This window comes from Streptopelia decaocto (genome assembly GCF_964273445.1).
Source record: "Streptopelia decaocto genome assembly, chromosome: 7".
NCBI lineage: Eukaryota > Metazoa > Chordata > Aves > Columbiformes > Columbidae > Streptopelia > Streptopelia decaocto.
In genome coordinates, this window is record NC_138661.1 from 36,240,709 (window position 1) to 36,253,853 (window position 13,145).

Here is a 13,145-nt window from a genome sequence, read left to right on the forward strand (position 1 = left end):
ATTCCGGGATTTGTCCACTCCCCTGTTTCTCCTATATTCTTAAAAGATTCTTGGTTTTCATTTCTGTCTCCTCCTTTCGTTTGTTTTCTTTCCATTTCTTTCCTTTGCAAGTATTGAATGTCTCCTCTGGGAGTAAGCCTAGCCACATATGTGTGCAATGATGGTTTATTTTTATTGGAGTCATAGCTTGTGACTGCTATTCATTACTATAGGAAGAACTGCACTAGCTCTGAGAGCTTTTTGTTGCTGTTGTTGTAAAAAGTCCTGTTTTGTCCATAGCCACTGAAAGTATCTACTGCCATAATTAAGACATTGAGAGATTGGAGTTCAGACACTGGTACTGCCTCCTGGATGTCCTGTTGTGTCTGATGTTGCAAAATGCAATCTCAGCTTCTCTCAGCTTCCATGCTGGTTGTCTCTTTAGGTCAGCTTTTCAACCATCTGTCCTCCTCACTGCTACCTGAGCAACTCGGCGTCTGCTTGGGGAAGAATTTGTGGTTGCACAAAGCTAGTGCAGCCGCTGACTACTGTTGTGGCCTCTTACGATGCTAAAGGGTACAGCTTTGGTACCACCAAACAAGGCCTGCCTGGGACAAAACAGCTGATTTGGAAAAGTCAAGTCAAAAGTAGTATAAAATGCTTTTATCTCACTTGCACTTTTCATCTTGACAGTGGATAAGTAATAAGCAGCTCTGTTACCTTTTATTCTCAAGTTATCACACATTTCTGTGTTACTGTGGGAAAGACCACCATCTGCCATCTTTAAGGTCATGTAAGGAATTCCTGATACTTCTTTAAAATGAACCTGTAGCACAAATAATAAAAATACTGGTAGTTACATTAGGAGCATATGCTTAGCATAAATGGAAGTCAGAGCTTAGATATGTAAGCAGCCTAAATAATTTCGCATAAGAAATACAGCAATGTAAAATCAATGAATATAAATTAGCCATTTCTGGGGTCAGGGTGGAGCACAGTGAGAAAGGGTGAGTGATCTGCCTGGGTTTACCCAAAAGAACATAGGGCCTTAGCCTAAAAGTTAATGCTAGGATAAAACAAACAGACGAGAAGTGATTTATCTGAAATTTGGCCAGTATCACATAGGTTCTTGATTTCTAGAGATTTGTTTTAAATGTTTCAGATCTCTGCTTCCCAGTAGCACTGACTCTTAAAATCAAAAGTAATCTGTTGGAATTTGGCTGAGAAGGTTTGATGTCTTTGATATTAGTTTGCATTTGTTAATATAAGTGTCATGCTGATATTGCAGTCCTGAGATTTCTTTGAATTCTTTATCCCATGCTGAATCCATCTCACATTTTCCTTTGGGCTTTTGAAGGCTTTCCCTTAATTTGTTTTCTTACTCAAATCAGTGTCCACTGTTGTTTTTTCCCTGCAAAACTGTCTTAAATGCATTTATATTTCTCTCTCCCTCATTTTTTCTAAAGGTGAGAAACAGGGACTTCTTGACTGTGCAGTCTTAGCAATGTTTTTTAATATATGGAATTTGCATGCATTGCACTAAAATAAAATAAGCAGATGTGCTGCTGCATTTTGGGGGTTAGACAACAGCAAGATGGTCAGCTGCCTTTTGAGTCTGTTCATTTTACTGTTGTTTCCAGATGCGTGCTAATGGACATTTTTAGGATGTACACACTAAAATCTGCTTGCCTACTTTTCTGCACTAATTGGTTTAGATTTATGGAACGTCTCTCATGAAGTGTCTCTAGCTGCCATTGTTGCTTCTCTATAAAGCAGTAGAAAGGAAACGAATTCCTAAACAGTTTCCTCTGGACAGGATTTTCTTGCAGGGGAAGGAGAGATAGAATCCATTTAAATTGTTCTGTAAAGAGTTTTACTGGGTTTTGGCCCATTAACCTGGCCTTGACGAAAACCTTTTCAAACAACCGGACTTCAACGAACCACATCTCTCAGGTGTTGTGAAATTATAGTTTCCTAAGAAATAATTTTAATTCAAATTGTCATTTCTTAATTATTTTTTTTACATGTACGAAAGTAGTAGGGACTCCACGTCTACTCCCAGTACTGGGGCATGCTTGTAGCCCCATTTCTCTTTCTTTGCTTTCTAGAGCTCAAGACATCATAAGCTTTCCCTGTGCCAATCCATCAAGTTTGTTTTTACCAGGGAGAATATATGTGTGGGGTCTAGATGATGAGGAAGGCTGAAGGACAACTGCATATATCTCCTTTCCCTCAACCTGTTTTTCCTCTTTATTCCCAGTCATTGCCCAGCCTGCCCAGGCTGTAGCCTTTTCTACTGACAACAAGCATACCGGTGCTGCTGGGGTGGCTGAGCTTTCTTCTGCGTGAAAGGGGAAAAATCTGTGCAGAGAGAGCTTTTCCTTGCAATGGGATTTGGGGGAAGATACAAAGCAGGGGATAATCATTTCCATAAGAAAACACATGTCCCTGATAAAGTCAAACAAAGTTTACCGTGATTTGCTTGTGAAGATGTTGTGATTTGATAACATCTTATTTGGATTTTGGTATTGATATCAGCTATACAATCTTTAGGAATGTATTTAATTTCTGAACTTCAATTTGCTCAAATGCAGAATGTGGAGATTTTTCCCCACTCTTGTAAAGCCTTTTTAAAATCTACAGATTAAGTACCATAAACAAGCAAAATGTTGCTATCCCACGAATCATTTGCAGTGGGAGATCAGTAAATTGTTTGTGGGTGAGCTTAGTAAATTATTGCAGAATACCTAAACTACGCTCTTCTCACTGGAACACTGGAAACATATTAGTGTCACTTTTTGTTCTGCAACTAGGAGCAGTTATCTCTCAAGGTAAATGAGAACCCCTTGTGAGACTGAAGCCTCAGAAAGCTCCAAGGTCGGACGAGCACTAGTGTTGGGTGAGGCTTGGCAGAAGCCACAACCATTTTTTCTCCTACCTTGTAAAAAACCATCCCCCTGCCCTGAAGGATATTTCTCAGGAAGAGGAAGGAGGGAATAACTGGTATACTGGTGGGTGCAAGGCCTCGATGACACTGTGGCATTAGTGCCTGTGAGAGAACTCTTGGTTCTGCCCTCGGGCACCTTTCTGGTGGGCTGGAGGCAGCGGGACCTGTGGGACTGGGAACCAGAGCTGGCCCTGGGAACTGGGTCACAGTTCCTGCTCAAAAGTAAATGATTTGCAGAAGCAGGACTGCTGCTTTCATTTCTAGAATATATCAAATTCCTGCACATAGGACCCAAGAAGAACCAGAAGGGAGGGCAGAAAAAACAGTTATGAGGTCTGTTGGGATATCTGATGCAAGATCAACTTTGTTGTTTTCCTTACTGGCTTTTTCCTGGGCTCTGTTGCAGCTGAAAAAACAACCCTTCTAATCTACAATAAGAAGGGAAATTCTGGCACGAAGATTGTCCACCCAGACATTTGGCACAATTAGGGGAAAGATTTGTTTAGCTTAGCACTGATTTTATGAGTCTAACTGAGCCTTGAGAGACAGTCTTTTCCCTGTTGAATGACACTGTCGATGTGTAGGCTTCCTTCTTGGTTCTCAGCTGTGCTCTGCCGAGCTAACATGGTGTGACTGAAGAGTTCTCCTGAAATACACCAACCAGCAATAATTGTTTACTACAGTAGGACAATACAGATTAGCAAAAAGTCACGGCATTGTTTCAGTAAGGGCAGTGAGCGTAGTGAGAGCCAGACTTCTTTCTCAGGTCTCATGTATTTGATAATTCCTCAGCAGATCTGAATTCCAAAATACTCATTGGCTGTAAATGTGGTTTTGTTATTCATTCAGTCCTTAGTGCACGTATGCATGTTTTGTCAGTGAGATAAAGTAAATCTAGCAGAAATCAAAGGAAAAAATTAACACAGAAAAAAAATAAAAAGAGGAGGATCTGTTCACTGAGAAGAAGCTGACATACTTTAAAATAAGCTTCCAATGGTTTCACTAATTTTCCTCAGTCATTGCTAGAAACTGATTTCTTGTAATAGCCTCAGTAAAAAAATGAGGAGGAAACTGAATGTCTTTCCAGTCTAAATGGAAATGATGTTTTAAATCTTAAGACAGCTGATTTTGTCAAATATTTCGTTGAAGTATCTTAGTCCATTACTTCTGTTAACATCCTTAGTTTTCTATTATGAAATAATATTTGATTACTGCATGAGACCTCATATCTCAGTCAAAATCATGTTGTTATTTCACTGTTAGGTAGTTTATCATCCTGGCATTTTGATAACTAATTTAATATAAGACTCTGTCCCCTTCATCTTTTTTCTTTTTTTTTTTTTTTTTTGGCAGGACGCTGGCTTTATTTCTGGTTGTCAGACTACTTCCGAAAGTCCAACCATTACATTTTCCAATTTATCACTTCCCTTGCTATTGACAGGGGATATTGTCCCAATAATTAGTATTTTCTACTGAGCTTCTGCAATCAATTTCTGTGATTCGGCTCTTCCATAAAGCTTATAAACAATAAACTGTATTAATAAAAATGCTTTCCCTAATTAAAAAAACAAACCTTAATGTACAGTTTTTATGCTATCACCATCAATTCTCTCTAGCCTTTTGTTTCTCAACTGCTCTGCCTGTCTCCATTTATCTTCCTTTATCTAATCTCATGGCATCTATCCAGTTTCTATTCACTTTTCATCAATGTGATATATTTCCTCTTCCATAGTACCTTTGTGTTCTTAACGTGCACCATGGCAGAAGTAATTTTTCAGTTGTTTAATGTTTATTCTACTTTGTTGTAAAATAATTAATAATTATTACAAACCTCCTAAAATGGAAAGGTGATGCTAGGGGGAAGGAAAGGAAACTAAGGTTTGACCATTTTGTAAAGTTAGGACTTTGCAAAACTTAAAACAGCTTTGATTTTTCCTTCTCTCATCTATCTCTATCATTCATGCTTTAGCAAGACAGCAGTACAAGAATAACTGCATCTGGATTTTATGTTTCATTCCGGAAGCTCATAGAGAGCATTCCAGAAGCATCATGGATAGGATGAATTAGAAAGACTCAATACTATTCCATCTTTCTTCTGTGTTGATTTTGTATTCATTTAACCATTTATTAAATCATTTTAGTAATCTAAATGCCTGTTAACTTCTTTAGACTGTTATTTACTGTTACTCTTTGCTCATCTCAAAATGTGTACTTCTTTTGGTGCAATTTTGACTGCAGTGAAGTGTCAGTTGGAATAAATTTCTGGTAAGGCCAGGATTTCATCTTTGATTTCTTGATTAAATAATGCTTAGCATAAAAGGCGTGTCTTTCACTTATCTGGGTAGGAAACAAAGCAATAAATCCCTTTATATACGTCAGGAACATTAGTGGAGTTGTATATTCCCTTCTTTTCCTGTCATGAAAAACTAATCAAGGAAATCTTTCCTTTATATTGGACTGAAAATTTAGGTTATTAATCTTAAGTTTGGGAAAGCAAGATTGTGGAAAGAGGTTTCTGTGTCAGCTTGTTATGCAGCTGTATCCTCTCCAGATTTTGGCCAGGACTGATTTAGAATTGAAGCAAGACATATAGTTAAATATATGTGAGTTTTAGAAATGCTTCTTCTGCCTGAGTTGTCTTCTTCTGAATTATTGTGGAAGACCTCTTCTGTTCTCCATATGCTCAGGTGGCTGCTTAGAATCTTAGGGAGAGATACAGATGCTCACCAGAAGATAGAGATGAGAAGACTTTAAGTTATAATTTCTGTATTTGAAAACCAGCAACTTTTTCTCATTTTATTGACCACAAAGATCCTTACTTGCATATGGACCATCAAGGGGCGTTGTTAGTATGTATTGTTCCAACCCTGTCAGTTCTATCAGCATAAAAGATGAGTTGGCGGGGCTTCGATGCTTCTTAGGGTGCACATAGGACTTGAAGAGACTTCATAGGTCATGGAGTGCATTGCAGGCACTGCTTATTATTCTTTTTGTAAATATTTTAACAAAAGATTTTTTAACAAAAAAAATTTTTTAGCCTTGCCTCTCTGAGTGCTATTCCAGAATCTCGCTTTACTGATGGTTACAGACTTTCAAATTTCCAGCCCAAATGTCTTTGTGGCTGCACATTTGTGCTTTTGTCAGTGTTGTCCATCAGTTTGAGAAGCTCTTCTCTTTCTTCCTGCTCCATTTGCTCGTTTCCCCTCTCCCCATTCACTCACGCACATATAGACAACATTCAGCCTTCATTTTTGCTAGATTCATTGAGCTGATTTTTTCTGGTGGCCTCTTGGAGGTGAGGCCTCCTCACCAGCATACAGCCCATCTCTCACAGTTTGAGTTCATGAGTGACCTGTGCTGTACATGTTGGTGGCTTGTAGAGAAACACCAATGTATCCCTGGTTTTGCCACGTATACATGGTGGTGTGCTGGAAAAGCAGATTTGCCATTGTCCTGGTTACATCACCTGTGTATCAGTAACCTTGTGAGGTACTAACAGATCTGGGAAGTCTTAGCTTTTGTCTCACAGCATCCATGCTTATCCTTGTTTTCTTCTTACCAGTTCACATTAAACAGTGTTAAAAGCTTTAGAGATGAAATCCAATGAGGTCCACTTTATTTCACATTTCTAAAAAATTCAAAGGAGGATGTTAGGTATGTCTGGCATGGCATCCATGTTTCATTTTATCTCATTTTCCAAGTCTTTAGTTATTCTTCCCTTCAAAATTTCTTCTAAAGCTCTGCATGATACTGAAATCAGATTATGGGCCTCAGCTCACCAGTTTGCACTTTATTTTGTCTTCCCTTTGAGGAGCATGTATGCTCTTTCTCAGTTACTTTGCATCATCTTCAACGTCATAGATGTATGACACATGCTATCAGACCTAAATTCACATGCTTATTCTTACAGTGTTTTTTGAGGAGAAATTATCTGTTTTCTACTGAATGTGGCAGAAAACTCCCAGAGTTTTCTTTCCACTCAGTTGTTATTTTTATATCTATACGATATAGATAATTCCCATTATCTGCCTTTTCATCTCTTTCAGCATCATCTTGCTTGTTGAAAACTGGTTATTTCTTCATTTCTCTCTAGAATATTGTTTAATCACTATCCCAATGTAATTTACTTATAACTCCCGTTTTTACTTCCTTTTTGATATTGTTAATAATATTTCCAGGGTCAGCATTATCTTGATTTTTGGTAATCCTTGATTTATACTTCTGCTTCTTGGCCTCCAAAACATCATTTTCTTTGCTTCGACATGTATTTCTTTCTGTTTTATAAGTTCCTTGTGTATACATAAGAACCTACTCTGTGTTGGTTATTCCAACCAGAGGATGGTTTCAATGACCTTTTACAGTTTTTTCTCTTTGGTTGAAACACAAATCTAAATACATATTTAGTTTGGTTTTTTAAGTTATGTTAATGTAGAATTCGGTGTTATGAAAGAGTTCTGTGTACTATATCTGGTTGTGAAATACGCAGTCATACTTTAAAAGTTATTTTTTTCAGTAAGCAAGCATTCAAAATAAAGCAATGCGTTTGAATATTCTGAGCTGTTCCCGTTTCACTCAAAGGAAAGCTGATTCTGAGCCTCAGATGTAACTGTGCAGCAGCTGCCTTTCAGAGGAGCCCTGTGATGTGCTGCTGAAAGGACATGATTTATTGTATTTTTCATTGCTATACTTAGTTATACATATATTGCAACTGCATAAAAATGCAGTAACAGAATGTACGTAGGGTTATTTGAATGTCTATCCATTTGCACGTACAAATGTGCTTAGTGCACGTGCATATATATATATATATATATATGTATAGGTTAGTATTTATGTGCATAGTACTGCACAGAATGCCAAAAATTTGACCTTAGGCATCTGATTTGTAAGTGTTTCACTTCCGGCCTTCCCGATTGAACATCCAGCTGTTGTGGGACTCTGTGTAGCTGAGCATTTGCACAGATTTCCCCCCTTCCATCCTCTCCCTCATGTTCTCAGAGCTGGGGGAGCATGCGAAGCATCAGGAGGCACTCTGCTTCACTCGACTTTCCTCCTGGCAGCATCCCCCTCCTGCTGTGTCCCTGGGGACAATGACAGGCGAGGGAATTCGGGTTTTGTCAAGGTGCGTCACGTACACGGGATGTGACATGGCCCTTCTTTCTCCAGAAGTTCATTCCAGAGAGAACAGTAATTACCATGGAAGAGGGGAAAGTGCAGGCACAGCAGTTTCCCTACTTGGAGTGGTTCACAAAGGTGGTATCGCATCCTGAGGTGGTTTTGCCAGCTTCATGTGACTGAAAGGAAAACATTGACATTTGGACTGGTCTGGTGTTCTCTGGCTGTATTTGTGGTCTTTATGTGCTTGCCTTGATTTTTTGCTGTCTGGAGAAGAAGGGAGACTGTTTGGCTTAAATTCTGAAAACCATAAAAATGTTAGCGAGTTGTGAGTAATAATGGTTATGTTTGAAGAACCAGATATGAGGATTTATGTTTCTTCAGCCTGTATCAGAATCAGGTGAGCAACAGTTGTAAGACATCTAAACATGGTCCTGTCTGCAGGCTACATAAAAATACAAATGAAACCTACCTACTATACAGACACTCTTGGCATGTAAAGTGCTATAGGAAAGTCACACAAGCCTTGATTCTGCAGCAGAATTTACTGCCAAATCCTCCAGTTACAGAAGGACACTGCAGTGGTCAAACTTCTGGTGCTTGATGTTGTTAATCTTACACTTAGGAATAAATGTCCCAGTTCTGTATATCTATGAAGTGATTCCATAGTGTCTGACTTTTCAGCGAAACATGAGCAGTTTTGGTGAGCATGAACTTCCTTGTTATGCTGTAGTCTCTTCTGGCTTCTGTCAAACCTGCTCACTGCTTCTCTGCTGATCATTAGGCACCACCAACCCAAATTCATGTGCAGTGACCCTTATGAGTGCTTGAATGTTTGGCAGAATTAGAAAATAATGTGGCTTTTTTACTCCATTTGAAATCAGCAGGATCTGTTGGTGCCCCACACCTCTGTAAATAAGATTGTTACTGTCTGTAGTTCTAAGAAATCTGTATTTGGATGTATCTGAACAGAGGGCTGCCTATCTTAGGCTGAGAGGGTGGAGCATCTGACCTGATCTGAGTATCTGATCTGTAGTATCTTTGAAAATTAAGGCACTGAAAGCAAGTGACAGTTCCACAGCACGCTGCTGAGCAGGCCTCAAGCAGGGGCGAGATGAAATGGGTGCACTGAAGGAAGGCAGCCCGTGGCCTGCTCTGTGCTGAGCAAGCACGGCTCAGGCTCCGCCATGTTACTCTGCTTGGAGCAGACTGGGCAGGGGATCAGTGAGGGCTGAGGGGGAGTCGCCTGCCCAAACCCTGCCCTCACGGGTGTGAAGGCTCTTCCAGGGTGCAAGGCCACCACTGGGAGGGCTGGTTTCCAGTTTCTAGCCTCTCTAGCTGTGCAAGAGCTAATCAGAGGAACATGTTTCGGGTTTGTTCAGCAGCTATGTGCCAGCGACAAAGCAGCAGCACGCTCCCGGCTTCAGCCACTCCTGTCAGTGCCTTCTGTAGGGCCCACAGGGGGAACGTTAGATCAGTGGTTTTGTGCTGATCATGCTCTGGGCAGAGCTTATTAAATTTATCATTAAAATGACACTTTCATGTAGGTGACAGAATGGGAGTTATTTTGAGGCAAGCTGTGAGGCAGCAGTCCTCAGCAATGAGCAAAAGTTAAACAGCCGAGCAATAAAGCCTGGCACACTCGTGTGAGTGTGCCACTGCAGGTCCCACATCCCCAGTGCTGCCAACAAGGCCATTTCTTCCTCTCCAGAGCTCTGCTGCAGCTCGTCTTCCACAGAGGACGGTTTGTCCATAGTGGAGCCAGACAGCTTGGGATATTTCTGGCCTGCCCATGGAGGGCCAGCACACCCGAATGCCAAACTAAATGCACTTGTGCTATACACCCCAAGGGAATTCCAGTCCCTGTTTTGAAACTCCAAGGACAGGATTCTTGAATAAGGCTTGACTCAGTCATTACCCCTTTTGCAAAAGAGGACATCCAGGTAATTGCAATGGCATGTTATCATCCCTAGAGTGGTGACCCCAGGGTGGACCTCACTGTGCTTCCAGGGGCAGGAGGAACATGGTGGGTGGAGTCCTTGGTGAAGCCAAGGGGACATATCTGTGGAACAGATAATGACAATTAAAATTGTGTTTCGCAGCAGCAGTTGCAATTTTGCTCAAAATTATTTCCTATCTGAGTGCAACTGTCTGAACCAGCAGGAGTGATTAAGCTTAACAGGATGTCAGTAAGACAAGAAAAGCTTGCTGCTTACATGATGGTGGTTTTTTAGCACCTGTGAATCCTTATAAAATTGCAGCATGATCTGTGCATGTGTATGAGAAGACCTCAACTACTTAAAAGTGACAGGGCTAGATCAATAACTACACTGTTATTACTGCAGTAAGCTTTGCTACTTCTGGAACTTAAATCCAGTGAGATCATTCTATGGATTTGAGCTCTGATCAGTATGTTATAAAGATGTGTACTTATATATTACTTGCTTGTTTGCAGCTCCTCGTTGCTAAATCCCCTGTTGCTCCGTTCTCCGCTTTTTTCTACACCATTGAGAAATCAGGCTTGGTTCTTCAAGGTAAGACCAGAGCATTGATTTTCTGCCTTTGTAGTTAGTATTTTAAGCAGGCTGAATGTGGATAACAGCAACTATTGTTCAAAATTGTGCTGTTTATACCTAATTAAAAATCCAGACATTCAAACAGTCTGGTTGACAAGGGCAGCCTCCTGCTATGTTCACTATTTTGTCTTGGATTATACTAAATTAGTTGTTACATATTCCCATAGATCTAAGAATAGGCCTTGTGATTATTAATCAGGGCTCCCTGTTTTCCTTCAAGGTAAAATAGAGTGGTTCTGGCAACACTTCTCCTATGGGGTAGGTTTCTTCAGGAGAATCATACCCATCTACCATTAATAACATGTTCTAATAAATAGTTCTTGTTTAGCAAATGGATTGACATCCATAAAAATACAAGAAATTAATATCTGTTCTCTATTTTCCATCATCATTTTAATGCTAATGCCCCGTGGTCTTAAATAACCCTCAGATTCTCTAGGATATGAGGCAGTGTACTGAAAAGCTGGATATTACTACTGTGATGGCAGGGAACTAGGGTTCCTTGTGGCCATGTCCTAAATCACGTACTTTCAGACCACAGCAAAAAAGGGAAGTTTAGCTCCTCCCTTTTTTTCCCCATTTACCCCAATAAATCATCCTTTAATGTCCTTGCTTTTTGACAGGCATTCATAGATCAATTTTGTGGAGTTGCTCTCTGTTGATATGCGGCCTGGCCCCTGATTGCTGTGTCAGTTTAGCAGATCAAATAAAACTAGTCAGTGCCTGTCACTTTTTGTTCAGACGATGATACACTCTGATATGCAACAGTAAGAAAGTATCACTGTTTCTCAGGTTCCAGTGATTGAGAATCACTGATCTCATAAAACACTACAAACATTTTAAGGTATGTGAACAGTTCTCTTCCTTCTGATTGCCCACTTCTTGCCCCTAAACAGGCTGAACCAGACCCGTGACATATTTACATGTACTGATTACTAAATATGCTTACATCTCTGGTGACGGATAATGTAAGAAAACAAAAAAACCCAAAATGTTTTGTGGTTCATTTTTGCTGCCATTTGATACATCTACATAATGATAATGTGGGTTCATTCAGTGTTTCCTAAGCCTTTGGATACTGTACCCAGTGTATTCTTAGATGACATTTTGGGAATTTCATCTCTTTATTTGGTACCAGTAATTTAAAAAAGGCTACAGGAAAAAGAAAGTTTTTTTATTAGTTTAGACTGAGGTGGCTTACAAGAGTTGATCTAGACATGTTTTGATTCAGTGCAGGGCATAAGACAAGCTACTTTTCTATCTCAAGTATCTTCTGAGTTGCAGAGATGTTTATGGTCATCGTAAAAGAAGGCAGACAATTTTCTACTCAGTCCTCAGACACAAATTTAGTGAAACTTTGGGAAAGATTTCCCATTTCAGAAACAGAAAACATTTGTTCAGAGAGAATCTCTATTTGTTTCAGTCCTTTTCTATGAGCCAGGAGTATAGTTTCCCAAGGACCAGACCCTACCTATAAAGAACAAATAGGCCTGGTAACATGTAATGGTGAGGGAGCAGGACTGTGATAGGAGTGTAGCACTGTATTAGGTGTACGGCTATTGCTCTTTTCCCTGTATCCATATGTTTCTGACTGCAGCATTATGTTTCTATTTTAGATATATTTCTCCAAGATGGGTAGTAACCAAGGGCATGGGTCCTCTGATAATGTGCCCCAGACTATCTTATGGAGACTTGTAAGCACTTACACGTGAGCCATCTCACTGAGTGCTGCAAAGTAAATATTGCCTCTTCTCATCCCATATTTCAATGATCATTATTTCTATGGGAGAAGGACGTAGTGAATCCCCTGGAAATGGCTGTTTTGGATAAGATGCAGAAAGTGGCAGCAGGGTGCCTCGCGCAAGAGAGGCTACAGTATTTATGAGAGTTGTAGCTGATGTTTCTTTCCGAAGAAAAGGTGGAAACAAGGTGCAAGATGTCAGTAAGGGAACTGGGCGCAGGTCAGCTCGTGAGGGAGCGTCCCTGTGTTGCTGCTTGGGGGACATCCCATAGTGCTAACGAGTGGAATCTGTCCTGCAGCCTGATTGCAAAGGCAGCTTTCCCATTCAGGCTTTGTTGTTTGATTCAGTTGGTGTCAGGAGGTGAGCACATTCAGCGTGGCTGACGGGAACAAGTGGATGGGTGTGGGAACTGGTGAGAAGCAACAGCTGGCTGAAATGCCCAGGATTCTTTCTTCTTACTCAGGGGGTCCCATCCCGGGACCATTAACCAATAGGCCATAAACAAATTGATATCGGAAAATGTGGCTGGAAACTCCTTGATTAGTGAGGGTGAATGGGGAATGAAAGACACAGTGAAAGTGTGATTTAACAGTTCCACGGGCAATTTCCATTGCCACCTCTGAGGGATTAGGATGTGTGGAATAGGCTAAAAATGAGGAGGAGCTCCCCTCTGCTTTTGTTCTGTGGGCCAGAGGATAATAAAACGGCAGGAGAGGCAGTGCAGCTAGTTAGGGATTTCACAGGCTGCTATTTGATGCAGTTTAAGGAGCCCTTCTGCTATTGTTG

The 13,145-nt window shown here is 40.4% G+C and overlaps 1 protein-coding gene across 9 annotated transcripts in view; it reads left to right on the plus strand.

Annotated features, from left to right (window-relative positions):
• RAD51B (RAD51 paralog B) overlaps window positions 1-13,145 on the plus strand; it is a 397,198-nt gene that overhangs the window by 252,514 nt on the left and 131,539 nt on the right. For 8 of the 9 annotated variants that reach the window (XM_082058676.1, XM_082058677.1, XM_082058678.1 and 5 more), the window contains exon 10: window positions 10,497-10,575. In XM_082058676.1, the coding sequence (XP_081914802.1) occupies window positions 10,497-10,575 (79 nt within the window). Of the gene's footprint in view, window positions 1-10,496; window positions 10,576-11,409; window positions 11,462-13,145 lie in introns of all 9 variants that reach the window. The other variant, XM_082058680.1, reaches the window with a different exon arrangement.